At 39.9% G+C, this 25,615-nt stretch overlaps 3 protein-coding genes and 1 pseudogene across 6 annotated transcripts; 1 reads left to right on the top strand and 3 right to left on the bottom strand.

The window, feature by feature from the left end:
- Positions 1–452: 452 nt before the first annotated feature.
- LOC113762318 lies at positions 453–2,441 on the top strand (annotated as a pseudogene).
- A 1,195-nt stretch (positions 2,442–3,636) lies between these two features.
- On the bottom strand, positions 3,637–7,126 carry LOC113762305 (putative RING-H2 finger protein ATL21A). Of its 2 annotated transcripts, none has more exons than XM_027305692.1 (2): positions 6,357–7,126; positions 3,637–4,392 (listed from the first exon to the last, which is right to left on the bottom strand). In XM_027305692.1, exons 1-2 carry the CDS (start codon positions 7,060–7,062, stop codon positions 3,935–3,937), a joined length of 1,164 nt encoding a protein of 387 aa, XP_027161493.1. In that variant the 5' UTR covers positions 7,063–7,126; the 3' UTR covers positions 3,637–3,934. The 2 variants fall into 2 exon arrangements, with proteins under 2 accessions (XP_027161493.1, XP_027161494.1); XM_027305693.1 differs by having other exon boundaries at positions 3,637–4,389.
- Positions 7,127–8,775: 1,649 nt separating this feature from the next.
- Positions 8,776–9,489, bottom strand: LOC113762501 (succinate dehydrogenase assembly factor 4, mitochondrial). Its single transcript, XM_027305972.1, has one exon. The coding sequence runs from the start codon at positions 9,330–9,332 to the stop codon at positions 8,958–8,960; it is 375 nt and encodes a 124-aa protein (XP_027161773.1). The 5' UTR covers positions 9,333–9,489; the 3' UTR covers positions 8,776–8,957.
- Positions 9,490–11,156: 1,667 nt separating this feature from the next.
- Positions 11,157–23,443, bottom strand: LOC113759283 (glutamate synthase [NADH], amyloplastic). 3 transcript variants are annotated; one of them, XM_027301850.1, is made up of 23 exons: positions 23,374–23,415; positions 22,243–22,645; positions 22,004–22,123; positions 21,511–21,624; positions 21,248–21,400; positions 21,037–21,137; positions 20,853–20,949; positions 20,253–20,362; positions 19,368–19,471; positions 18,975–19,154; positions 18,546–18,889; positions 18,382–18,452; positions 17,819–18,288; positions 16,857–17,726; positions 16,531–16,685; positions 16,088–16,249; positions 14,348–15,949; positions 13,583–13,798; positions 13,202–13,470; positions 12,780–13,085; positions 12,430–12,697; positions 11,968–12,225; positions 11,157–11,843 (listed from the first exon to the last, which is right to left on the bottom strand). In XM_027301850.1, the coding sequence occupies exons 2-23, from the start codon at positions 22,642–22,644 to the stop codon at positions 11,565–11,567; spliced, it is 6,651 nt and encodes a 2,216-aa protein (XP_027157651.1). In that variant the 5' UTR covers position 22,645; positions 23,374–23,415; the 3' UTR covers positions 11,157–11,564. The 3 variants fall into 3 exon arrangements, with proteins under 3 accessions (XP_027157651.1, XP_027157650.1, XP_027157652.1); XM_027301849.1 differs by having other exon boundaries at positions 22,243–23,443; XM_027301851.1 differs by lacking the exons at positions 20,853–20,949; positions 21,037–21,137; positions 21,248–21,400; ... (2 more) ...; positions 22,243–22,645; positions 23,374–23,415 and adding an exon at positions 20,647–20,769.
- Positions 23,444–25,615: the final 2,172 nt, after the last annotated feature.

Genomic DNA, 25,615 nt, shown 5'->3' with positions numbered 1-25,615 from the left:
CAGCTAGATCATGCAAGTTGTGGCCTTCGGCAGTCCTCCAAAGTTCAAACTCCAAAGAAAGGGTCTGGCTGACCCAATGGATATGATAATTTTGAATGGTCAAAGCGTCAAATGATGGGCGATCTATACTTTCAAAGCAAGACGTACAAAGGTACGTGGAATTGTTCTACGCGCGTTCGTTTGCTTCCAGTGTCCACCTTCTGCTACTAATTTACCGAAGCCAATTGCATTTCCAGATCCAAGAAATTACTTATTGCTGGAACAATACTTCATCAACAGATATCAACTCCAAAATCTGAATCCAGAGATTAAGGGTAAAGAATTCATTACCTTCAATTCTGAATTGGTAAAGAATTTAAGGGTAAAACACACCCACCACCCCCCCCCCCCCCCCCCCAAAAAAAAGAGTTTGAAATAAGTAGAAGGACAGAGAGGAAGTTTTTCGTAAGGCCATGGCCATGCTGGTCTTCGGCTTCATTTGCTTATCATTCCTTGCAAGAGCAGAAATTGCAGCAGGCCAAGATGATTGCTTGCCCGCCAGGTGCGGCAACGGCCCTGAAATCCGTTTCCCCTTCTGGCTAAAGGGACATCAGACGGATCGTTGCGGCTATCCGGGCTTTGCACTGACTTGCTCCCCCAGCAACACCACAGAGATGGAGCTCCAGTACCCAGTAACAGCTTCAACCAATAATATAGTGATCCCTTTACGCGTTAAACTTGGGATCAATGACATTGATTACAAATCCCAGGTGTTGAGCAGTGATAGAATGAACGTTCCTGATTGCCTCCCCAGACAGCTTCCTCACGTGAATTCACCTGCCTCTCCATTTGGGGTCGTTACTGTGTTCAGTGCTGGTGGTGGCTTCAGCTTATTCAACTGTTCTACTTCTGCCAACAATGGGAGTGATTCCAGAAATGGATGGCCCATCCCTTGCCTTAGTACCCCTGATTTCCAAGTCCGATACTTGGATTCTGGCTTTGGTATTTCCGACTTCCCCCTGTCATCTTGTGCAAAGATGTACAGTATTTCTTATGTTCCATCGGCTGTTTTTACCGGGCAAGAGCAATATAATCAGACTTACAATTACGCTCTTCTTAATTGGTCCAAACCATCACGTGCAAATTGTGAGGCGAACGGAAAGCATTGCAGATTAAAGATCAACGGCGCAAACAATGAAACAGAATGTGTTGACATTCCTAGACAGCCTGGAGACGGTACTTATCTTCGTCATACTTTTCCATATGTCGTTGTACAGATTAAGATACGTATTCGTCACCAATTTAAGTAGAATTAGGTAGTGCTTCATATAATTGTTCAGTATGAAATGAAAGCACTAGTACTTCTTGGACGCCATTGCCATAAATAGAATTGTTTGACCAACATATTGGGTATCATGCTGCAGGTTCATCCAACAAAAGAGCGATTATAGCAGGTGTGGCTGTTGTATTCATAGTTCTCCTTCTGTTGTGTGTCATTTTAATATTGAAAAAAAGAAAGAGAGAGGAGCAGGAAAAGTTCGAGAAATTTCTGGAGAATTACAAAGCCCTGAGACCTATAAGATTCTACTATGCTGATATAAAGAAAAAAACAGATCAATTTAAGGAGAAATTGAGGTTATGGAACAGTGTACAAAGGCAAGCTCTCCGATGATTTTCTGGTTGCTGTTAAGGTCCTCAGCAATTTTAAGGGGAATGGCGAAGAATTCATCAATGAAGCAGGTACAATTGGGAGAATCCACCATATAAATGTGGTCCGCTTGGTTGGATTTTGTGCAGATGGCTATACACGGGCGCTTGTGTACGAGTTTTTGCCGAAGGATTCCCTTGAGAAGTTCATATCTCGCGGAAAGCAGCTACTAAGTTGGGAAAAGCTGGAACAAATTGCCATTGGCATAGCCAAAGGGCTCGATTATCTTCACCAGGGATGTAATCAAAGAATCCTTCACTTTGACATTAAACCTCATAATATCTTGCTAGATCAGAATTTCAGTCCTAAAGTTGCTGATTTTGGCCTGGCCAAATTATGTTCTAAGGAGCAAAGCGTAGTGTTCATGACCGCAGCCCGAGGGACCATAGGCTATATTGCACCAGAGGTATTCTCTAGAAACTACGGTAATGTATCTTACAAATCTGATGTCTATAGTTCTGGCATGTTGTTGCTTGACATGGTTGGAGGAAGGAAGAATTTCCGCGATGGGGCAGATGATAGCAGCCAAATCTATTATCCAGAATGGATGTATAATCAACTGGAGAAAGGAGAAAACATTGCTATCCAAGAAATTAACATATTCAAGAAATTAGCAATCGTGGGACTCTGGTGCATTCAGTGGTATCCTGCTGACCGGCCTTCCATGAAAGTTGTGATTCAAATGCTTGAAGGAGAAAACTTGCCCATCCTGCCGCCGAACCCTTTTTGCTTCCTCAAAAAATGGAAAGACTGATGACGGCTTTTTGAGCGGGGACTGGGAGGGAGATGGCATTTCTGAAGCAAGTGAAGGCAATTATTAGATCTTCGTACACTATTAATCGTTTAGTAGTGCAATGATAGGAGAAGTGTACTTATATTCGCAATAGCACACATCAAATTCATCCTTGGCTTCTTACTCTAAACGCTCAATCTGTGGATTTATTCACCCGAATTTGTAAGAATCATTGGGAACTGTCCAGAAATTGTCAATTCTTACCACTGAAATCTGCAGAAACATATCATCTTTTGATGAACATATAGATTTCATCTTCAGATTTTATCATAGGCAAAGCCCAATAATGGTAGCCAGTTTTTCATAAAGATTATGCAGTTAATTAAGACGCCATCCTGTATTGTCGTGGGTTGTCTTGGAATGAATAATTATAACTAGTTGGTGAGGCTTTTTTAATTCGCCATATAAAAAAAAAAAAAGATGATATTCATGAACATATTTTAGTGTCAACGGGGGCAATAAGCACAAAGAGCGCAAGCATAGATTTTTGGCGAAGGAACTCTGCAAGCAATCTAAAAATACCACTCTGCGTGCTATCAAAAGAGAGTGATTTCTAATTTTCTATGAAAGTGTTGAAAGTTAGAGGAGATAGGGGCTGCTACAGTCCAAATTTGAATAGAAAATCGGAGTAAAATCGGATCGATGGTTTGTTGAATTGGCGTCAAAATCGAAATTTTGAACCTGAAATTAGAACAATAATCGCAACTAAAGGTTCAAGTTCAGATTCACCAAATATGAATAGGAACCAAAGTCGGTGATTTTGGATCGATTCAAACCATCTAAAAAAGTAGTTGTTATCTAAATTTATTAGGCCAAATTTGATTTCAATATCAAAAGTCAGCATCCAATACTAACAGCCTCATTAATGGCCCAACAATTCAGTGTTCCATCCCATTGGTATGTCTAAACCCCGTAGCTAATCTAAATATAAAATCAATTCAAATTAATCAACAATGAGATTTTTTTTTAATATAAAATTTGCATCATTTTTTCCCTTGCACATAATAATATAATAAAGTTCTTTTTTTTTTCTACATTCATTTTCATATTTTCTTAAAATCAATTTTATAACAACAAGTATTTAAACATAATTAAAAGAAATGGAACCGTAATCGAAAAAACTAAACCATAATCGACATAAAATCAAAACCGAAACTAGACCAAAAAGAACCGTGACCATTCTTATAAGAGTTGGATTAGGCTCCACATTTTAGAATGACTAGAATTGTCGGTTTTAAACTGGAACCGATGGAATAGTGGCCATGTCTAAAGGGAGGGATGGGATTTAAAAAAGATGAGAAGGGATTTAAATTTAGAATCTCTAATTATTGTGAATTTAACTTTAACTATTAAACCAAAACTTTTCCATCAAATCCAGAGTCGATCATTTTTGTCTCATCGTGTTCAACAATCCTTGGCATGTGATATATGCAGATCTGAAGGATCATAATTCATCAAACATTATTATCAGAAGCTGGAGCCGGAGCTGGTTCGAGCGCCGGCGGTGACTGCTTTGGATTATTCCGGCAAACGGGACAGGCAGCGTTCAACCGAAGCCATTCATCAATGCAATCTGCATGGAAGCAATGCTGACAAGCAGGAATGGTCCTGAGCGTGTCCTTGGGCTTGTAATCGCTCAAGCAGATTGGGCAAACAGTATCATTGGGCTTGGGAAGGCGTCTGCTCTCACCCAGTACTGTTTTTGGATAGGATTCTATGATGGCCCCATCCAGGCCGGATAATAAAGTGGGCTGATGTGCCACGGCGGAGGAGAACTCAATGACTGGGTAGGGCTGTCTGCGGCAGGCCTTGAATCTTCCGCAAACGAAGCAGACGAGCCCTATGACGAACAAAAGTGTGGGCACTCCTGCTCCCACGCTGATGGCATACCGAGCGCCTCTCGGAAGCCCTGCTGCAAGTTTGAAAATTTTTAATGCATATTCATTAGCAGTGGTATTTATTCTACCGAAGAAAAAAACAATGCAGTATTAAGCATTAAACAGAGAAGGAGGAAGGTTGGGTTGGATAGTAAAGATGAGAGGAATTATAAGTAGAACGTTTTGGGTTCAAAACCTTCTACTTATATGTATATATATATATATATATATATGAAAAAAAAAGGAAGCATATAGCCATGTGAGTACATAATTTTAAATCCAAACTATATATAGTGCTATTATATAAAGGATATGTTATTGGCACTCCTAATAAAGTATCCAACACTTCCATCCTCCCTCTAAAAGCATAGAAGGGGATGGAGTGCTAGAGATATATATATATACTAGTTTTTGGGCCCTGCGCCAAGCGCAGGGTAGCCTGTGTTGGGGTTATGGATTTTGTTGTGTGATTGGGGGGATTTTGTTGATGGAAAGACCAAGACACCCTACGAAGTCATCAGAATTACCATCGAAACCGGCCCATGACTGCACTGTAGCTATTCCCCTTCCCCCTTTTATATATTTTAGTGCTGATATCATTTTCCAAGTAGAATGAGTTCAACCATGCATTTTAGTACGCAAATTTGTCTTTACTTAAAAACGAGTCATTCTACATTCTACGGTGAGACAAGTAAATACACAAAACGCAATCCAGAGTTTTATTAGATCCTTTCTTTACCATGCTTTTCCTCCTACATGGATTCATTCTTTATCATGCTTTCTAGATTCTAAATAGGCGACGGCATCTTTAATTTGTCGCCTATTGTCAAAATCAAACAGCCCGCTCGGTGCAATAATTTCAAAGTCAACTGAATCAAATAATCAAACAACCCACCTCGAGTGGATTAGGCTCAAGTTACGCCCCAACCAAACGCCATCCCAAAGTAGAAAAATACTAGTAGAAACTAGAAACGCAAGCATCATCATTATCTTGATCTTCAAATCATGAGGAAAAAAAAAAGATTTAAGAAAAGAAGCTAGTGTATGAATAAGAAGATTAAAGTCAACAACAAGAAGCAAATCAGCTAGAAAAAGCGTCGAAACTGATTATTATATATTGTTCACGTTTCATCATGCATGCATCACAGAGATTTTATAGTAATCCAAAATGATGCCGGTGTTTAAAAGCATCAACTGCTTTGAAGTTTATGAGTGAGACTGTGGGGAGGCTATCTATTTCGTGTCAACGCAGAATTAGCCGACGTTGAATGAAGGCCCCCACCCCCCCCCCCCCCCCCAAAAAAAAAAGAAAAGAAAATAGCCTGGTCTTTGACCTGTCTTCGGAACGTATCACATTCGGATTTGCGTCTAATCCTTTTGCTCGGCCCTTCTTTAGTCTTAACTCGACTTAAGTTGTTGAACCATCAGTTATGGCACGAAATTGTAAATTCGAATTGAAACTATTAGGCAAAAACTCGGGTAAACCTTCTGAGTTTACCGTGTACGTTGGTACAAATTTCGCTACATCTTGAGTAGATAAAATAGTGTGACAAATTTTGACTCACACGATCTAGTAAATTAGTAATCTACGAGCAAGGGCCTATCCAAATTTTTGCCAAACTATTATCCTACTAAATTGAGTCAATGGATGATATCTAAAGCCACTTGACAGTTTCTTTTGACTTTGAAGGCCAGGATGACTCCGGCGGCTGGTACATCACGAATAATTCCCAACAAACCCGCTACCAATCTCTAAGGTGACTACAAAATTAGACCTAATCAGTCAGATATTGCTGGATTTTTTTTTTTTGGTTGAGATTAAATCAGAAGTTGGCCAAACGCTACAGCTACGTATCGAGCCTTACGTGTGTGTGTGTGTGTTGAGGACTGGCCATTAGTATGTTAATCGACTGGGCTTATGGTAGTAGGTACATGATGCTGATGTATTTTACATAATGGGACTAATTAACAGAAAGGCTGATGATTAAGAAGAAGTTACCATGTTGAGTTATGCATTCGATGTGATCAGTGGAATTGCTCTTGAGCCCGCATCTTCCCCCCCTTGACTCGCATTTGCCGCATTGGGGTGAATCCCAAGTGAGTCTGATGTCTTCGCTGAGATCCGAGGACCAAACCTCCTCATAATACGGCAACTGAACTGGGACGGGAATGGTTGATACGACGCTGCACGAAGAAGCTAGGATCCTGGAAGCCCTCTCTGAAGACGTAGCAACAATATTGTAGCCAGAACCACCAAGACAAGCTATAGGATTGAAGTTGTGAAGTCTGTGATGGATGGAGCAATTAAACAAGGTAAAATCTTGATGGGAGACGGCCGTGAAAGGAGAACCCGAAAGATTCAAATTTAAAAGACGCTGAGGAAGGCAGTCGCCGGGATCATTTAGCCATATTTCTTGGGAGGCATAGTCTATGGCTTGGACGCTGAATCTCTGAGGTGGTGATGCATTTACATTTTGGAGCTGGAGAGATGTAATCAGAATGGTGCTGTCGCAGGTTAAGTCGAAGCCTGGGTAGCCGCACTCCTTTGGTTGGACGCTCTGCAGCCGGAACGGGAATCGAATCGTAGGTTCGTTGGGGTAACATGCTGAGACGGTGCAGATTTCTGGGGATGAGACGACTAGGACAATCAAGCTTGACGCTGAAATGAGAAGCAGAGCAATAAGTTTTTGCTGCATATCATCCATTGGGGAAACTTCCCAAGTTTCAAGCAAGGCTGCTGCTCAGTATAAAATTTTCCCTTCTAGTTGAACATCTATCTATCTATAAATTATTTGAATTGGTTTCGTAGACGAATACGAATGCAGTAGTTGTAGGTATTGATTGTGGCAGGCAGAAGACCCGGGTCCACTACTAGTCTGCGGAGGCCGAAGGATTGAGATTTTCAAACCTTTGATTGGCTGTGCTGTGCATTATTATATCTCAAGTTTCTGAGTCAATTAATTAATTTTTTTTCCTAACGATAATAATTCAAATGCCAGTTATAATTGGTTAATTAATTGACAATGCCACACTGATTGCGGAATGCAGCATAAGGGCAAGGAAGCCCATGTCCTCTTGATGCCTAATGTAATCATGGTTCAAAGACTCGCCGAGGGCCGAGACTGAGACGACTTGGTCGAGTCATCACTGGAACGGAGCTTTCCGATCTTATATCGGAACGAGATAATTTCGAGATAATGAATCGTCCGAAACGTCTCCGAAACAGATAAAAACGATCGAGTCACCCCGAGTCAACTCAAAATTTTATTATTTTTAAATTATTTTTGTGTATCATATTTTTTACAATTTTTAGAATATTAAATATCTTAAAAATTTGCGTCTCCCGCGATCGATATGCCGACACCAATGTGGAACAGTCTGAGTCGCGACCGCGACTTTGAACCATGAATGTAATGGATGTGTCACTGTCCCGATTTATATTAACTGATCGGCCCCCAATTTGACAGTTTTAAAGCGGACATAAATGAGTTGCTTTCCCTAACTCTGCAGATGTCTCTTTTTTTTTTCTCTTGTAAACAACCCGCAGGCAGATTTCAACTGGTGCATGAATCTTCTACTTTCAGTCTTTCACTGATCAGCACGCTCAGAATTTTCCCTAAGAATGTGATCCAGAATTTTCCCTAAGACGAGTGGCTCAAAGAGAGAGAGAGATATAGAGAGAGTCCAAGTCCCAAAACCAGGAATATGAATAACATAGAAAATTCTATTCCAAACTCAGTGGAAATCAAAGTAAAAACAATCAGTAAAACATTTGGCTTTTTTTTTATTCCGGGGGACGGTTTACAGAAACGAAACAACTCTGCAGTAATTCCCTCCTTACCTGCTTTTACGGACTCAAAACATGAAACAAAAATCTAAAGCTGTACCAAATTTCCAAGGCTATTCCTGTCAGACCAGAAAAGATTTTGGTTGATCAAAGTTAAAGCTACCAGATCAGATTAATGGTCCTTGATTCTAATTCGTGGTCAAGAACAAACAGGCAAAAGGGGGAAAAAAATGTAACCAGTCAATCTCTCCGGCTGAACAATAACAGTTATCTAGAACGATAAATCCTTTCTCCTCCACTTTAAAGTTTAAACAACCTGTTTACCCCCCGACAAAAAACTGCTCAAGCAAGACCAATTATTTTATTTTGTATTAGACTCGTTATCAACAAACAAGAGAAAATTTGACTAAGAAAAATTCAATATGACCAATTCAATGCGACAATTTCTCATTACCAGATTATCACACTCGAATACATATCTCAAAAACACCGATTAAAGAGCATGTATGTTTTGATCTTGATTGAAAATCTCAGGTCTATTGCAAGGTTGCTGATTTCAATTAAGGCCGTATATAGCATCACGAAGAAAGATTCAAAAATAAATAAATAAATAACAGGAGGTGTTCACACAGGTCATAAAACAGGATTCCATATCAATAACATCTTATATTCTTTATTCAGACGCCTACAACACAAACAGGATGGGGAAAATTTTTTAAAAAAAAATTAAAAAAAAAAAGAACAGGAAAAAGGAATATTCAAGACAGCCATTCCAGATTAAAAGGGCAAAAAAAAAAAAAAAGGGAAAAAGGCTCAAAAGTCGGAGCAGCGACCTTTTCGTTCCCAATCGCCATAGCGGGTGGGCTCGGGACCTCGGGGACCTCCAACCTCACCGGTCTCTTTATTCACGTCCACCTCATCATCGTCATCAACCTGATCGTTGTCTTTGTCGTTTTGGTTCTGAAGCTTTTGCTGAGTCCCTGATGCCGGAGCTTCTTCTTCTTGGTGCTTGGTCGGATGGTTTTGATGTTGTTGAGGTTGGGATAGGTGGTGGTAGGGAGTGGAGGAGTGAATGAGTCGAGTGGGTGAGTTGAACTCGGACACGGCGTAGGGCCACCGTATGCCCAATTTAGGATTCGACTGCTGGATGATGATTGATGCCAACAGACGGCCTGGATTCCTCGCCATCCTGTGTCTGTGCCACCACTTTTTTCCTTTTAAGTCTTCTTCTTGATTTCCCTACCCTTCTATTACCAAAAGAGGATAACGGAGAAAAGCCATCCGCCCGCCCATTCAATTTAACTAATTCGGTCGGGGATGGTGTTGGTTTTGGCAGGGCGGCGATTTTGCCACGTCTGGCTAGCCGCCCCAAGCCGGTGGACTAAAAGGGGTTTTTCGTGCCATGAAGCCCAGAGGCATGGCCCACCAGAAATAAGTTTGGAATGATCTTATGAGTCCATTTCTCCATCTTTCGTATTAGAAAAAATCCTTCAAAACATTTTTCACATTAATATAATAAAATTATCGTTAAGTAAAATTATATTATCTTATCATAAAAAATATCATATTATCAATTTAATATTATATATAATTATATTATATTATGTGATACACACACACACACACATATATATATATGTGTGTGTGTATATAATTAAATGAAAAGGCACACATTATGCGTGTGCATATTAAAAAATGTTAGTAAAAGAAAAAGAATAATTTGTTGATGATTATTGAAAATTTTATTAGGCTTATAGATGGGAGTGATTCCTTTTTTTTTTTTTCCAAATAAAAGAGGTTATTGGTGCTTTTGTTGATTAGTAGGCTATTAAATAGTAAAGGCCTAACATGGGAAGGGTGCGGGAGCAATTATGGCAATTTGGTAGGGATAAAGATGTGAGTATATATCATGATAAATTTTGAAAGAATACATTTAGAATAACAAATCACAACACAAATTTTCCACGCCAAACTTTCTGCTCACACTTTATTTATAGACAGATTTTAACTTCTCATTCTCCTCTTGTCTTCCGCGGGTACCAAATTCAAAGACTCGGCATAAACCACATGTATGTGTGCCAGTACAGCTATTTACCCAAAGCACACTTAACCAATCAAATGCGCGGGCTGAAGAAAGAAGATACCAAAACCGAATAAGTGAACAAAATGTCCATAACAAAGATCCACTCGAGTACACATCGAACTGAAGAGGACCATTCGTTGTCCTTCCTATTCCTATGCTCTATTGTTTAAGAATATTCATATTGAAGGTCTCTAGAGTAAAAGTATCAACAACAATCTAATTATATTATTGACTCACTCGTTAATAAGTGAATTTAGGTGCAATAAATTTTGAATGAATCTAAATGGATACCTAATTAAATTCATTTAATTGATGGATAATGGATTGACTCGATTCATCCATTTATTCCCATTTACAAATAATTATACATTTAAATTTAAATTTTAGAATATGTGATATGATCCGGATCACTTAAAGTAAAATTTTAATTAAGTTATAAATGAATAATTTAATGTATCAATACCCATCTATCGGATGAATATAAATGAATGGACCCATCTATCTTTTCAAATCCACTCCAATCACTCATTTTGACACCTTTACTCGAGAGTGAGAACCGCAACTATAACCACAACCACAATCCGCTCTAATTTATCTAAAAAAAAAACATAATTATTAAATTCAACCCAAATATTGACCTGAAGAGCTGATCGAGTCATTGGATCAAGAGTCAAACTCCAACATCACGTTGATATTAGCTTCATTACATAATATAATAATATATCTTAAATTATAAAAATAATAAAATTTTTACGTTTACGGTTTAACCAGCAATTTTATTTTTTTTTTCAATTCACCGATTCGTCCGTCTGCTGGGTGGTCAATAGATTTGCTATTGAAACGATTTAATTAAGTAACCTAACTCGATCCTATGATGGTGGGTTCACCCGTTGGCCGTACAGGCCGAGCGAGTTTTATGTAAGTAGAAGAGTAAACAATCACTAGGACTCCCCATGCATTTATTTGGGTCGCAAATAAATCGTTTAAACTGTACATTATTTTTGCTGATACTAGCACACATAGTGAGCCACGGCCACCCTTCGGCCAAATACAGAGTTGAAAACTTAATTAACACAAACAGAATATGAAGAACAGAGAAAGAAGCTTACATTGGCATCATTAACACAAAAGCTAACACCAACCCCACCAAAAATTGTCATGCTTCCACTCGGACTTTTGGTATCTGACACATGATGACAAGCCTCTTTGCAGCTTATTTCCTTGATGATCCTCCGCGCACCACGAGCAGACGACCAAATAAAAATGGTGTCTTGCACATACAGTAATTACAGTACACGCCTGCGTTCAGACGCTAGTAGTAATTGCGGCTTCTAAGTCTATGTCCTTACCGTCTGTCTGTTGCTATCTTGTTCTCTCTTGACAAAATCCTCTTGCCTTCTGCCATCAATAGGAAGGCCTGTTGTGTCTTCCATGAGATACTTGTCCACCTGTGCAGCTGCTTGCCTGCCTTCGGAGATGGCCCATACAACCAGAGACTGGCCACGCCGACAGTCCCCAGCTGCAAATACACCTTCCACACTCGTTGAGAAGCGCCCATAGTCTGCTTTCAAGTTCGATCTATTGTCTTTCTCCAATCCAAGTTTGTCCGCTATGGTCTAGCGAGGAGAACAAAAGAAATCAGTTGGGCAAGTCAAAGACATCAAAACTAGTTTTACCACCCCATTGCAATGCCAATAACATAAAAACATGTTTTACAAATCAGAATTCCACAGTACTAACCGATTCAGGACCAAGGAAGCCCATTGCTAACAAAACTAGATCAGCCTCAATCATCTCCTCTGAGCCTTCCACTTCCTTAAATTGGAACTTCCCACTAGGATCCTTCTCCCACTGGACTCGTACAATCTCTAGTCCTTTAACCACTCCATTCTCATCTCCCACAAACCGCTTGGTTAATACCTCGTAGGACCTTGGATCTTTGCCAAACTTGGCAGCAGCTTCCTGGTGTCCATAGTCTATGCGAAATACCCGAGGCCACTGTCAACCAGGAACAGAGAGAGAAGAAAAACATTAACAAACAAAAGAAATAATTACAACAAATAATGGAACCAAATAAAGCACATATCTCAGGAAACTATAAATTTCTTAAGCTGATAGAGAGTAAGATATGCACACAATTGCAAGAAACCAGCTAGATAATTATGAGATCAACAATAAAATGAAGGCAAAAATTGGTCAAACCTGTGGCCAAGGGTTGTTTGGGGCCCTAGATTGTGGAGGCTGAGGAAGAAGTTCTAGATTTATAAGACCACTGCAACCATGTCGAATAGAGGTACCTATGCAGTCAGTACCAGTATCACCTCCACCAATAACCACTACCTTCTTGCCCTTAGCTGAAATGAAATTGCCATCCTCAAGATTGCTGTCAAGCAAACTCTTCGTATTAGCATGAAGAAATTCCATGGCAAAATGCACTCCAGAAAGCTCACGTCCAGGAACAGGAAGGTCCCTGCATTATCAATAACAAGTTTTTACCATTAAACATAGTTAAGGGATCCAGTGAATTTCATCTACCATATACATCTACTCACCTGGGCTTTGTGGCTCCAACAGCCAAAACAATTGCATCATGTTCCTCACGAAGTCGGTCTAGGGAGAATGAGGGATCTTTGCCTACATTGGCATTAACCACAAAGTTGATACCTTCCTTTTCCATAAGATCAACCCTTCTCTGGACAACATCAACTTTATCAGCCTTCATGTTGGGCACCCCATACATCATAAGACCACCAATTCGATCAGCACGCTCAAACACAGTAACAGCATGACCCATCCTATTTAACTGATCAGCAGCAGCTAAGCCAGCAGGTCCACTTCCAACAACAGCAACTCTCTTCCTGTAAGAGCAAGAATAATTATTATCACGCAGCAAAATTGAACTACACCGAAAAGCACTTCTCTACTAGTGGAAGAAGCCAAATTTCCCAGAAGATAAAAGAGTTTAAGAGCATACCCAGTTCTCATTTGTGGAGGCCTTGGTACCATCCATCCCTCCTCAAAGGCTTTGTCAATGATAGTGCACTCAATGCTTTTGATGGAGACTGGATTCTCGATAATACCAAGCACACAAGACCCTTCACAAGGCGCAGGGCAGACTCGGCCAGTAAACTCCGGAAAATTGTTGGTCTCAAGAAGCCTATCTAATGCTTCCCGCCATCTATTCTGGTATACTAACTCATTGAATTCAGGTATCTTATTCCCAAGGGGACATCCAGAGTTCTCCTATATTATTTTCAAAGACATACATGATTAAAAAGATTGATAAGTGAATGAATCAGCATAGGAAAAACAAAAAGTAAATATCAGTACCAGGTTCTGTAAAGGGAAGTGTTACCTGATGACAAAAAGGAGTGCCACAGTCCATACAGCGAGCAGACTGTGTTGTAAGAAGTGGACCAGGTTTCAGTTCTTCCATAACTTCTTTCCAATCGTAGATCCGCTTGTTGGGATCCCTATATGAAATACCCTCTCTCTCGTATCGAACAAAACCTCCATTCTTCTCAGCATCAGCCACACATGTAGGCCTCTTAACTGAAATGACCCTTTCTACCTGTTAATGATGAGAACTCATGAGAAATTTCAAGATAATGTTGCTTTATAGACTTCTATTAAAACCAGAAAGAGAAAAGAATAATTTAAAAAAAGGAGCAACTCAAGTTCAACTCAGATGACCAATAACTAAATGCAATCTTCACCTGCTTAGGTAATTAAACACAGGTTTTATCAAGTTCAATTTACTAGATTACGGTAGGCGTGTAATTAAAAGTTTCCACTGTTAAAGATATTTTTTGTGAATTGTTGGTGTTGATTGAGTAAAAGCTATATGTAGAATAAGTTTCTTTTACTTAAATTCTTCAGATGATGGAATTACTGAAATACTAACCATAGAAATCTCCAGAAAAATTACAAACATATAACACGCTGCTTAAGCTGTGGGAAATGATATTTTCCCTCTACAAAAAGCTTCTTGTAGAACCTTACTATGTACTTTGCCTTCTATACATGCTTGTCGTTTTTCTTAAAAAATCAGACTACACAAGAACTTTATTGGGGTGGTCAAATATCATTCCCAAAAAGTAATTTACCCAGAAAAGTTTACCTGATTGGCTTTTTTGTTCAAGGATCCAGCTGAAAACTTTTTAAGCTCTTCAAAAGCATCTTTCCCCATCAACTCTGCCTCTTCTTGCTCCTCAATTTCTCTTGCAGTTCTTTCAGCAGCAATGTTGGCAGTCTCCTTTTCTTTCATGCTTGCAAGAACCCGTTTATAGTCTCTAGGGAAGACCTTGATAAATTTAGGCAAAAGATCATCGAAATTTGAAAGAACCTCCTTCGCTAGCTTGCTGTTGGTGTGGCGCTGATGTTGTTGTATCATCATTTTCAGAGTCAGAATATCATCTTCGTTTTCTACTTTATCAAGATCCACCAACTCAGAGTTGCAATGAGATTGGAACTTAGAATCCATATCAAGCACAAAAGCAATTCCTCCACTCATGCCAGCAGCAAAGTTTCTTCCAGTTTTCCCCAGCACAACAACAGTTCCACCAGTCATATATTCACATCCATGATCACCAACACCTTCCACAACTGCTTTGGCACCTGAGTTTCGCACACAAAACCTTTCCGCAGCCATCCCATTAAAGTAAGCTTCACCACCAGTAGCCCCGTATAAAGCCACATTTCCAATAACAATATTTTCCTTTGCATCAAACCTGCTTTCTCTAGGAGGATACACAATGATCTTGCCACCAGATAGTCCCTTACCCACATAATCATTGCTGTCACCTTCCAGCTCCAATGTGATGCCAGGGCAAACAAAAGCACCAAAACTCTGGCCAGCACTACCATTGAATTTGATGTGAATTGTATCAGCTGGAAGTCCCACCATGCTGTGGCGCTTTGTTACTTCATGGCTAAGCATGGTTCCAACAGCCCGATTTGTGTTGCAAATTCCAGTTTCGACATATACCGGAACACATTTTTCAATTCCCGCTTTGGACAGATCTATTAATTTGTTATCCATAGCCATGTCCAAACTATGATCCTGTTTCTGTATGCAGTACTGTGCAGCATCTGGCCGGATGTCAGCAGCAGGTCTAAGCAATAAAGAGAGATCAATGTTCTTGAGCTTTTCATTGTTCTTGACCAAGTCTTCATTGAGTTCAAGCATATCTGAGCGACCAACCATTTCATTAAGCGTTCGAAATCCGAGCTGAGACATGATTTCCCTGACTTCCTCTGCTAGCATAAAGAAAAAGTTTATGACATGTTCTGGTTCCCCAGCAAACTTTTCTCGAAGAACTGGATCTTGGGTGGCGATCCCCACTGGACAAGTGTTTTTGTGGCACTTCCGCATCATAATGCAGCCAAGAGTGATGAGGGGAGCAGTGCTAAAACCAAACTCCTCGGCACCAAGAAGTGCAGCAATTGCAACATCTCTTCCAGTTTTCAGCTGGCCATCAGTCTGAAGAACAGTTCGGCCACGAAGGTCATTCGCAACTAAGGTTTGGTGGGTCTCCGCCAGACCAAGTTCCCATGGGAGCCCTGCACTCTTGATGCCAGTCCACCTTGAGGCCCCAGTACCTCCATCATGACCCGAGATCAAGACATGATCAGCGTGACCCTTTACGACACCACTAGCAATTACCCCAACACCAGCTTCAGAAACTAACTTCACACTTATACGTGCACCAGGATTTGCATTCTGCAAATTGTAGAAAAACATCAGGCAAAATCACGTCTAATGAAACGGGTATACTTATTACCTTCAAGTAGAGTCTATGCTCCAGAACTAAATTAACTAATCACACGAGCAAAATTACCATGAAACTTGGGGATATACCTTCAAGTCATGAATTAGTTGAGCAAGATCTTCAATTGAATATATGTCATGATGGGGTGGAGGGCTTATCAGCCCCACTCCAGCAGTAGAGTTTCTAGTCACGGCAATGTCACCAATAACCTTGTGACCAGGAAGTTCGCCACCTTCTCCCGGCTTTGCTCCCTGCAATCAAGGAAACCAAACATTGATTATAAACCTGTCTTTTCAGAATTAAGCATGTTTTAGATCACTTTTACTCTCACCACATCCAAATGCAGATATCAATTAAAAGATGCAAAAACACCAACAGGTGCTTTGAAGATAGGGCATCATCTGCCTATGAACATAAATTCATAAAGAACAAGAGCCTATGCACTGTGGGGGCACAGGGAACAAAAGGTATAAAAGAACATGAACAGTTGGACAGCATCGCATGACATTTCTTGAAATGGATGGAGCTGTACCTGAGCCATTTTTATTTGCAACTCATCAGCATTTGTGAGGTAATAACTTGAAACACCAAATCTTCCACTTGCAACCTGCTTAATTGCACTCCTCTTTGGATTCATTGAACCATCTGGCAGAGGATCCATGCGAGATGGTTGCTCACCCCCCTCACCTGTCCCCCCCAAAAAAAGGAAAGTTATGTATGCATTAAAATGTTTTTGTAAAAAGACACTCATCCCTCGTTAAACTTTCATTTAGATCACACCAACTTCAGTGCCTTCACAGAGATGGAGAGAGAGAGAGAGAGAGAGTTGCAATGTTCAGAGAAGCATCAGCTACGTACCTGTGTTTGACTTTCCCCCAATTTTGTTCATAGCAATAGCAAGGGTTGAGTGTGCTTCCAGTGATATTGATCCATAACTCATTGCTCCGGTACAAAATCGTTTTACAATCTCACTGGCTGGTTCAACTTCTTCCAAAGGAACCCCCATCACTTCGTCTTTAAATTTCAAAAGCCCCCTCAAATTGCAGCTCTTGTTCAATTCTTGTATCCGTCTCGAATATTCCTTGTAAGCAGCCACACTATTAGATCTGGCAGCTTCCTGAAGCTTTGCTATAGCAAGAGGATCATTCAGGTGAATTTCACCACCTTTCCTCCAGTGATAATCACCAGGATTAGGGAGGGCTACAGCCTCAGCGCTGCCAGCAGGTAAGACCCTTGATGGAAATGCCAGCTCATGCAACTCAAGAGCATCATTTGCAAGTGCTTCAAAAGTTGCACCTTCAACCCTGCTTGGAGTCCCAGTAAAGCACCTCTCCATGACTTCAGATGAAAGGCCAACTGCCTCAAATATTTGGGCACCCTTGTAAGATGCCAAAGTTGATATTCCCATTTTAGCAAGAACCTTCATCATGCCATAGTTACTTGCATTGAAGTATTTTTTAACGAGCTCATCCTTGGAATGGAACTGACCAGTTGGCTTGGGTGGAATCTTCCCATCTACCTGTAGTCTCCAAATTGCCTCTATAGCTAAATAAGGGCAGGTTGCATCTGCACCAAATCCCACCAGAGTACAGAAGTGATGCACTTCACGAGGCTCAGCGGATTCAACAATCAGTGCAACTCGTGTTCTCTCAAGCCTTTTCACCAGATGATGATGAACAGCTCCGACAGCCAATAAAGAGCTTACAGCAACACGCTTTGGTGAGAAGGCTACAAAGATCACAGAATGAAAAATTAGTGGATTTTTACCACCAAATAACAATATGAAGTGAGATGGAGGAAGGAGTAGAAACTGGTGGTACCTCTGTCGGAAAGTACAAGTGCTGTATAACCCTCTTTAATTGCATCATGTGCTTCTGAGCATATCCGGTCTAGGGTCTCCTCCAAGCCCTTCCTACCATGGCCAACAGAATAGGTGATATCTATGACCTTGCTGCGCCAGCCTCTGTAGTCCATCTTCTTGATTGCTTCCATTTCTTCAATGGACAACAAAGGCCCTTTCAGCGAGAGGCGGTGACATTGTTCTTCTGTGGTTTCTGTCAGATCACCTTCTGGACCTATCATGCATTCCATGGAAGTAACAATCTTCTCCCTGATGGGATCAATAGGCGGGTTTGTAACTTGAGCAAACATCTGCTTGAAGTATTCAAAGGTGAGTTTCTCTCGATTAGACATCACCGCCAAGGGAGCATCATTTCCCATTGAACCAAGCGCCTCAATACCATCTTTTGCCATTGGAAGTAGTAGCATCTCCAGAGCTTCAACGGTATAACTGCAAACAAAACATGAAATTAAATCCAAAGCCCACAGAAATGGAAAGGCCTAGCCTAGTCCAAGCATCTGCATGACAAAGATAGATGCATACCCAAAAGCCTTCAAAGGTGCCAATAACCCATGAATGCCCATGTTTTCCATGCTATCATCATCTTTTGATGCCTAAAAGTTGCAAAACATAAACCAGAATCATAAAACAAGAAGTTGGTAATGAAATTCTTGAAAATAATGTCAGCAACAGCAAAGGATTCTCACAGGCACAACTCCTGCTATAGCTGGAGAGACCCTTTGAGATTCATGAACAGATTCTACTATGTCTTTTAGTTCTATCTTTTGCCTCTTCAGCCACTCCCCATAAGGCCTTGCAAGCGAATACTGCTGCTTCAATGCCTCATCATCTACAACAACATGCTTCTCAAAATCTACCAGAAGCATCATGCCTGGATTAAGTCTTCCTTTCCTAGATACATCTTCAGGTGGGATATCTACCACTCCAACTTCACTAGCCATAATCACCCGGCCACTGTGAGTGAGATAAAAGCGACCAGGACGCAACCCATTCCGATCCAGTGTTGCTCCAAGGTAGCGACCATCAGTAACTGCAAGAAACTTGATGTAAGGGCAAAGAATATAATCCTATTTAACTACATCAAGTCCAAAATTCGGATCCTTCTTAACACGTACACGATATGAGTGCAGGCCCATCCCATGGTTCCATAAGGGCTGAGAAATACTCATACAAGGCCTTTCGCTGAGGATCCATATTCTTGTCATTCTGCCAGGCCTCAGGAATCATCATCATTATAGCCTCAGGAAGACTTCTACCGGCTCGAACTAAAAGCTCAAGTACACCATCAAAAGCTCCTGAAACATGAGAAATGACTACCGGTTACATAAGAATCCAAATGGGAAAATTAGGATGGACATGTTAAGTACACAATTTAGCACTCCCAAGTGCACAAAATCTCCATGGGAAAGATACATATGATGCTTACCAATCTAAAGAAATTACAGGTCTATATAACATGAATATGTACAGGCACATAGAGGAATGTTGGGAATGGAAAAAGTTAAAACCTGAATCAGATGAACTAGCATCTACTATAGGCAAGAGCTTCTTCATCTCAGTCTTGGAAAGACCCAGCTCCTTGCATTTTAGCAGACCTTCACGAGCTTTCATCCTGGTAAAGAGAAAACAGAAAAAGTACATCCACTGTCACTTCTAAGTAAATGGGCCAAAACTAGATCCAGTATGCAAAAATCCACCGGCAACCCCCTCCCCTCTTCCCCCCCCCCCCCCCTTAAAAAAGGTTAAAAAAAGGTCATCTGTTTGGTACAATAATCCAAATGAGCCATGGAACATCTTCTGGAAACTAAATAGTCAGCAAATTGCTCCCATACTATGCCAAAAAATGAATTTAAATGCCCGGAATAAAACAAACATCAGACTTGCAGTACAAATGGAAGTTTTCCTTTTTATAATACCAAGAAGTGGATACCTACACTAAGAGTCCAATTTAGAGACTAACAAACAGCAGAGACAAATAAAAACTTCACTGCTCTATGCAACAACATAACATACACAGTTAGGTTGTACTGACACTAAAACCAGCTTAGCCAAATATGTGTTTTATATCAGGGAATCTCATCTAATTTGCTACAGCACTTGATAACTAGACTTTTTTGGTTTTACAAAATAATCAAGATATGTCAAAAGAAAAAAAGGAAACAAAATTTTTTGTTACATCTTGACAAAGCTGAAAAGGTGTATCATTCAATGGCAGACGTATTGGCCTGACAAAGAAGCGTAAAGCAGATAAGAGGGCAAAATCAACCAAGGGCCAAGCTTATTTTCGATTTCCACAATAAAGGATTTAACATGGAGCTCTCTCCATAAGAATTTAGCCAAAAAAAAGATTCAGAAGATAATGAGCGGCTCATATACGTTAATAATTGACTAACCAGTTCACATTGCCTCGAAGTGTATTAATCTCCCCATTGTGACCCAAAACACGCATAGGCTGAGCACGGTCCCAACTGGGAAATGTATTTGTTGAGAACCTGGAGTGTATCTGCATGAAAGTTTCAGTTGAACAACATAATCAGCAATAATACCTCTCAAATGATTCATAAAAGTGGTCTTCCTACACAAGATCAAATTGAAATTGTGTTCAGGGCACTTGGAAATTTAGTAGATGTCATTGCCAGCAAAACATCTTGAAAACCCTAAACTACCTTGACCAAACACAATTTTCTTCACACCATTAAGATGGAGGACTCATCCTCTAAAACTGATCAAGGGGAGGAAGCCACCAAGTTCTGCAAACATGATTTACTTCACAATTAGGTTCCTTACCAACTCGCCCAAAGTATCCAATCTGGCATCCAAAATCATATATTGATCAAGGGTGTGGAAGAACTTAAGAGATCATTCATACTTCAATGCCTCAGAAGTCATTCCTCAACCTTGCATCTCTTCAGTTAACTGGTTGATCCAATGCTGTTGGTTGTGAAGTATGGAGTCAGCAGACAAAATAACAAGTGAACGGAAAAAATATTTACCAGGGCCATGTAGCTCGTAAACCTTTCATTGCCAAGATCTGCATAGTAGTATTCTTTCAACTGAGCAGGCTTCAACTGACCTTTGTAGACAACCGTCCTACACAACAGCCCAGAAGCAGTAAGGCTTTTGAGCAAGACAAATGTCAATATTAGACAACCATAACCAATCATGGACTAGACAAACCTGGAGGAAAGAGAACATATGTAGAAGTCCCTCACACCACCGTGTTGGAGGTTTAATGCAGCTCGGATAGCTACCATTGAAACCCTCCTTAAAATATACATCTGTGCGGGGAAAAGAGCAAAAGACAAAATTAGGAAGATACAAAAGTATGCATGCTTTATCAACCCAAAGAAAGTAAATCAACTGAACAATGAGGACAGTAGGAAACAACCTGTTGTTCAAAATCAGCTTTTGACCTTGGCGTGGGTGTAAGAAATACTTGCTCAACTACAGGCTCGGTCTGCAAAGCAGACTTGCCCAATCCGGAGTTATCTGTTGGAACAGTCCTCCATCCAAGAACAGTATGCCCGAGTGATTCAGCTACCTAAAAGTAGAGATAAAAAAACATTTTGGAATTAGATTAAGTCCAAAAGAACTCGTTTATCATACCAAAATAACAAGAAAACAATCCAACTAACTTCCTTCAGAAACTACCTTGGTAAATACAATTTTGCTCTGCTCCCTACGGCTTTCAGATGTAGGCAAGAACAACATGCCCACCGCATATTCCCTAGGTGGCGGTAGTTCAAAGCCCACTTCTTTTGCGACCTGTTAGATCAAGACCCAGCATAAATCCACCACCAATCAAAATTCAACAATTCTATTTATTAAACATTTCAAGCAAAACTAACATCAAAAGTAAGTTAAGTTACCAACACCTAATCCACTTCTCTTCAATTAAAAATAAAATGACAAATAATACTAGCAAATACTAAATCAATTCAAGAACCTCTGTGATTGTACCATAAATACTTGACCACAAACAAAAACAAAATCAAGGAAAAACAAATTTGCCACCATGAACTTTTAATTGCAGGCTTCAAAATGATTGCTTGAACGAGAAAAAGAGTTTCTATTTTCAGCTAAGCAGAGCTTACAACACGGGTTAAAAAGAAATAGCAAAGAAAATCGCAAATTGCTAACAAACCTCCTTGTAAAAATCATGAGGAAGAGCCACAAGAATGCCAGCACCATCACCAGTATTAGTCTCACAACCACATGCACCTCTGTGGCTCATCCGAATCAACATCTCTATCGCATCAGTCACCTAAACGCGTCAAATAAATAAACATCAAACTGATTCTTCATCGACTGTAGAGATTTCGTGCGCGGATGTGTGTGTTTCTTTTTTGTCTTTTTAAAAAAAAAAATTGGTGAAATCCATACCGTTTTACGGCTGCTTTCGCCGGAAAGTTCAGCAACAAAGCCGACTCCACAGGAATCCTTATCAAAAGAAGGATCATAAAGACCGAGCGGCTTCTCTGGGATCTGAGACAATGCGGATCGTAGCTGGAACACCCTAAGCTTCGGGGGTCGACCCGGCCCATCGGTTTGCCAGAGATGCGACCTTTCCGATCCTAGAGCTCGCGGTAACCTAGCTCCAAAAAGTTTACTACTTCTTTCCAAACCACATCCACTCCTCCTCCCAGCCGCCGACCTAATGCCAACCACTCGACTTAGAGGTACTACATTCAATTGATTGTTCGCAAACGGCTTCGTCACCGACGGCAATCCAACGGCCCCGCGGCCGCTTTTCGACGGAATTACAGTTCCCGAGGCCACCGACATTCTGTTTATTTTCTCAGTGCCAAATTTAAATAATCGATTAAATCAGTCTTCAAAGAAAACAAAACAACCTTCCTGCTTCAGCTACAGATAGCACAGAAGCTGTGCTAGTAGTATCGTCGTTTTGGGATTTAATTTAACTTTCGAGTTTCGTGGCAAAGAGGAAAGAAAGAATGAATAAACACGGACGGAGATCGGACCCTCCTTCTCTCTTTTGATCCCTCAAACAAAAGGAAATCGGATATCCCGAATTCAAATATCAAAGCAGATAGTTGGTTGAGCCTAAAATACCAGATCCATAACGGTTTCAATCGACTTTCAACAAATTTTTGATATTGAAATAGTAAGAAAACCGCTCGAATACGGTCCAGATGAGAGGTTGAAGGATTTCTAACTCTATTCTGCTTTCTTTCTCTCTCTTTTTTGTGTTTCCTTACTTTTAATTATAATTAGGAGGTTGTGGCTGGTTTGTTTGTTTCCGCTGGAATCTAAAAATCTGAAAAGATGGGGTTGTTGAGCGAGTGGGTGAGGTGGGAGGGGGGTGGGAATTGCGGTGTCCTTATCCACAGCGGAGCTTACGACGAGATTGAGCTAAGAGAAGGAATACGGCAACAACTAAACTACCTAAGTTTCCGAGAGCAACAATAACAGAGCAAAATTACTACGGGGATTGTTGGGGGGAAATAAATACAGAGAAAGAGAAGACGAACACGAGGGAATAAAAGAACAGACCACAGCAGAGAAGAATGGACTGACGAGAACTGCTGCAATACTACTACCAGTCTTCTTCTTCTTATCTTATTAGCATAAAGGCAAGTGAGCGAGGCGAGGGCTGTGCATCATGGGATTTATAGAGAGAGTCTCTACCAGGGTTTCTGATATAAGTAAATGGTGGTTTCTGCTGTGTGGGGTCCAGCAGGTTGGGATTTCACAAAGTGGGGGCCATGTCCCCAGCTTCCCCCCTTCCAAAAAAAAAATTTTTTTCTGAATGACGTGACAGCTATAACCGTTGCCACGTGTTATCGGTGGCCTATGCGGCACGCGACAACCGCTAAATTTAATCTTAACTTTGTTGAGTCTGAGAGGGCAAAATAGAATAATGCATCCTAGGCTGGTTAGCCGCCGTTAGGCTCGGTTCCGAGCCTCCGCGGCTCTGGGTGGCTGGTAAATATTAGTGTGGTACTGAATAGTAACTTTTATAAAAAAAAATTCCTAACAGTTTACTTGATTGGGCTGTTTATCTCCCGTTCCCAGAAAACCCCCGCCCCCTCCCCAACACCTACTTCTTTTGTGAGGAATTATTTTCACTATCGAGCGTAAGCAGGTGGTAAATTGTCAAATCCGCTGTTTCTTAATCGGATTCACGTGCAAATACAGATATGCCAAAATGATAAACACAAATACTAATTGATAAACAGAAGTTTTTAAAAATTAACAGGCGACCCATCATTAATTTGTATCTCTTTTATATATTGCTTACAATAAGATTTTCCTTCTCCATTTTATTCCGTACGCTTTGCAAAGAAGGTTCACAAATTCAACGTCATACAAGTTTTCCAAATTGCTTTTCTTTCATACAAATTCACGTTAATGCGAGAATATCATTTTTGTGATAATGTTGTAGCGTATAATAAAATAAAAATTAATTTTTATATATTGACAATATATATACTATTAAAGTTAGATGAGTGACAATTAATTTAAATTTTATAAAATATTATTAAGTTGTAAATTTGAAAGCCATATATTAATTTTTGAAGCAAAAATAGATTATATATATATATCAATTGATTGAAAGCCATATATTAATTGTGCTATACAAATTAAAAGCTTAATGTTACATGCACTATCTATGTGAAATTTTTTGACATAATTATGTATAGATATATGATACATGAGCAAAAAATGAATTTAAAATTTGAATGATAGTGAAGTGACGTTCATCTAAATCCGTTTGTGTAAAAAACAAAAATTTACACGGACAGTGTATAAAAATTTCGATTCTGCAAATACATGGGGAAAAGAGCGGTGGTCTTTTGATAGTTGATTATTTTAGATTTTTTTTAAAATATTGTAACATTTTTTGATTAATTGTATATAAAATTAAAAAAAATAATTAAAAATATATTAATATTGATAATGTAAGTAGATAAAAAAGGATAAATAGTCTGTTGTAGATCTCATCTCTAGGGACGGAACATAATCAACCGAGGTTAGGTGGGAAGTTGACCGTGAGGTGATACGCACATGGTGACGGTTGGAGTGACGAAATTAGCGGGTTATTACGCAATATACAGTGGGCAGTATTTACTAAGTGGAGCTTCTTTTAATGGTGTGGCAGTATTAAAATACTTGGAGACGCGGAAAACAGGCTTAAGTGGTATCAAGTCGTCAACTGCCCTCTCCGGAGGGGAAAAAAAAACAAACAAATGATGTCAACTGCCAGCAGTTTTACTATATTCGAAACTGCAATGTACGCGACCAACTGTAACTGCCAACAGTTCTTTATTCGAAATCCACTAGAAGTCTAGAACTGAAAGGGCAGTTGAAAAAGGAGCTGCACGGGTTCGTTTACTAATAGTAATAAGTCAGGGAGATAATTAGAAACAAACCTATGGACTGAAGTAAGCACGTGAATGGATAGAGTTTATGTTTGATTGATTTGATTCAGTTTTAGACTCGTCAAATTTAAATAGATCCACGTTCAAATTCGAACTCCTATTGATAAACTCAAATAAACAATCCTGCGAATAGAAGTAAGCATATGAATGGATAGAGTTTAAATTTGACTCAAATTTAGACCCATCAAATTTAAATAGATTCACATTCAAATTCAAACTCCTGTTGATAAACTCATACGCGAATCTTTGTGGATTTGGATATTCAACGGGTATTCATGGCTATTTTTCTAAACATACAACAAAGAATTTAAGTAAAATTATTTTAAAAATATATAGAGTTTAAAAGTAATATA

This window comes from Coffea eugenioides, chromosome 2, assembly GCF_003713205.1.
Source record: "Coffea eugenioides isolate CCC68of chromosome 2, Ceug_1.0, whole genome shotgun sequence".
Taxonomy (NCBI): domain Eukaryota; kingdom Viridiplantae; phylum Streptophyta; class Magnoliopsida; order Gentianales; family Rubiaceae; genus Coffea; species Coffea eugenioides.
This window is presented reverse-complemented; position numbering and strand designations above follow the sequence as displayed.

Excerpts from the sequence above, each read along its gene's own strand:
- LOC113762305 (XM_027305692.1), bottom strand. The coding sequence starts at position 7,062 with ATGGATGATATGCAGCAAAAACTTATTGCTCTGCTTCTCATTTCAGCG. Across the intron at positions 4,393-6,356 it reads CGAATGCATAACTCAACATG|CAGGGCTTCCGAGAGGCGCT; the intron begins GTAACTTCTTCT and ends TCAAACTTGCAG.
- LOC113762501 (XM_027305972.1), bottom strand. The coding sequence starts at position 9,332 with ATGGCGAGGAATCCAGGCCGTCTGTTGGCATCAATCATCATCCAGCAG.
- LOC113759283 (XM_027301849.1), bottom strand. The coding sequence starts at position 22,644 with ATGTCGGTGGCCTCGGGAACTGTAATTCCGTCGAAAAGCGGCCGCGGG. Across the intron at positions 15,950-16,087 it reads AACTAATTCATGACTTGAAG|AATGCAAATCCTGGTGCACG; the intron begins GTATATCCCCAA and ends TACAATTTGCAG. Across the intron at positions 11,844-11,967 it reads GCTTCCTTGGTCCTGAATCG|ACCATAGCGGACAAACTTGG; the intron begins GTTAGTACTGTG and ends TCTCCTCGCTAG.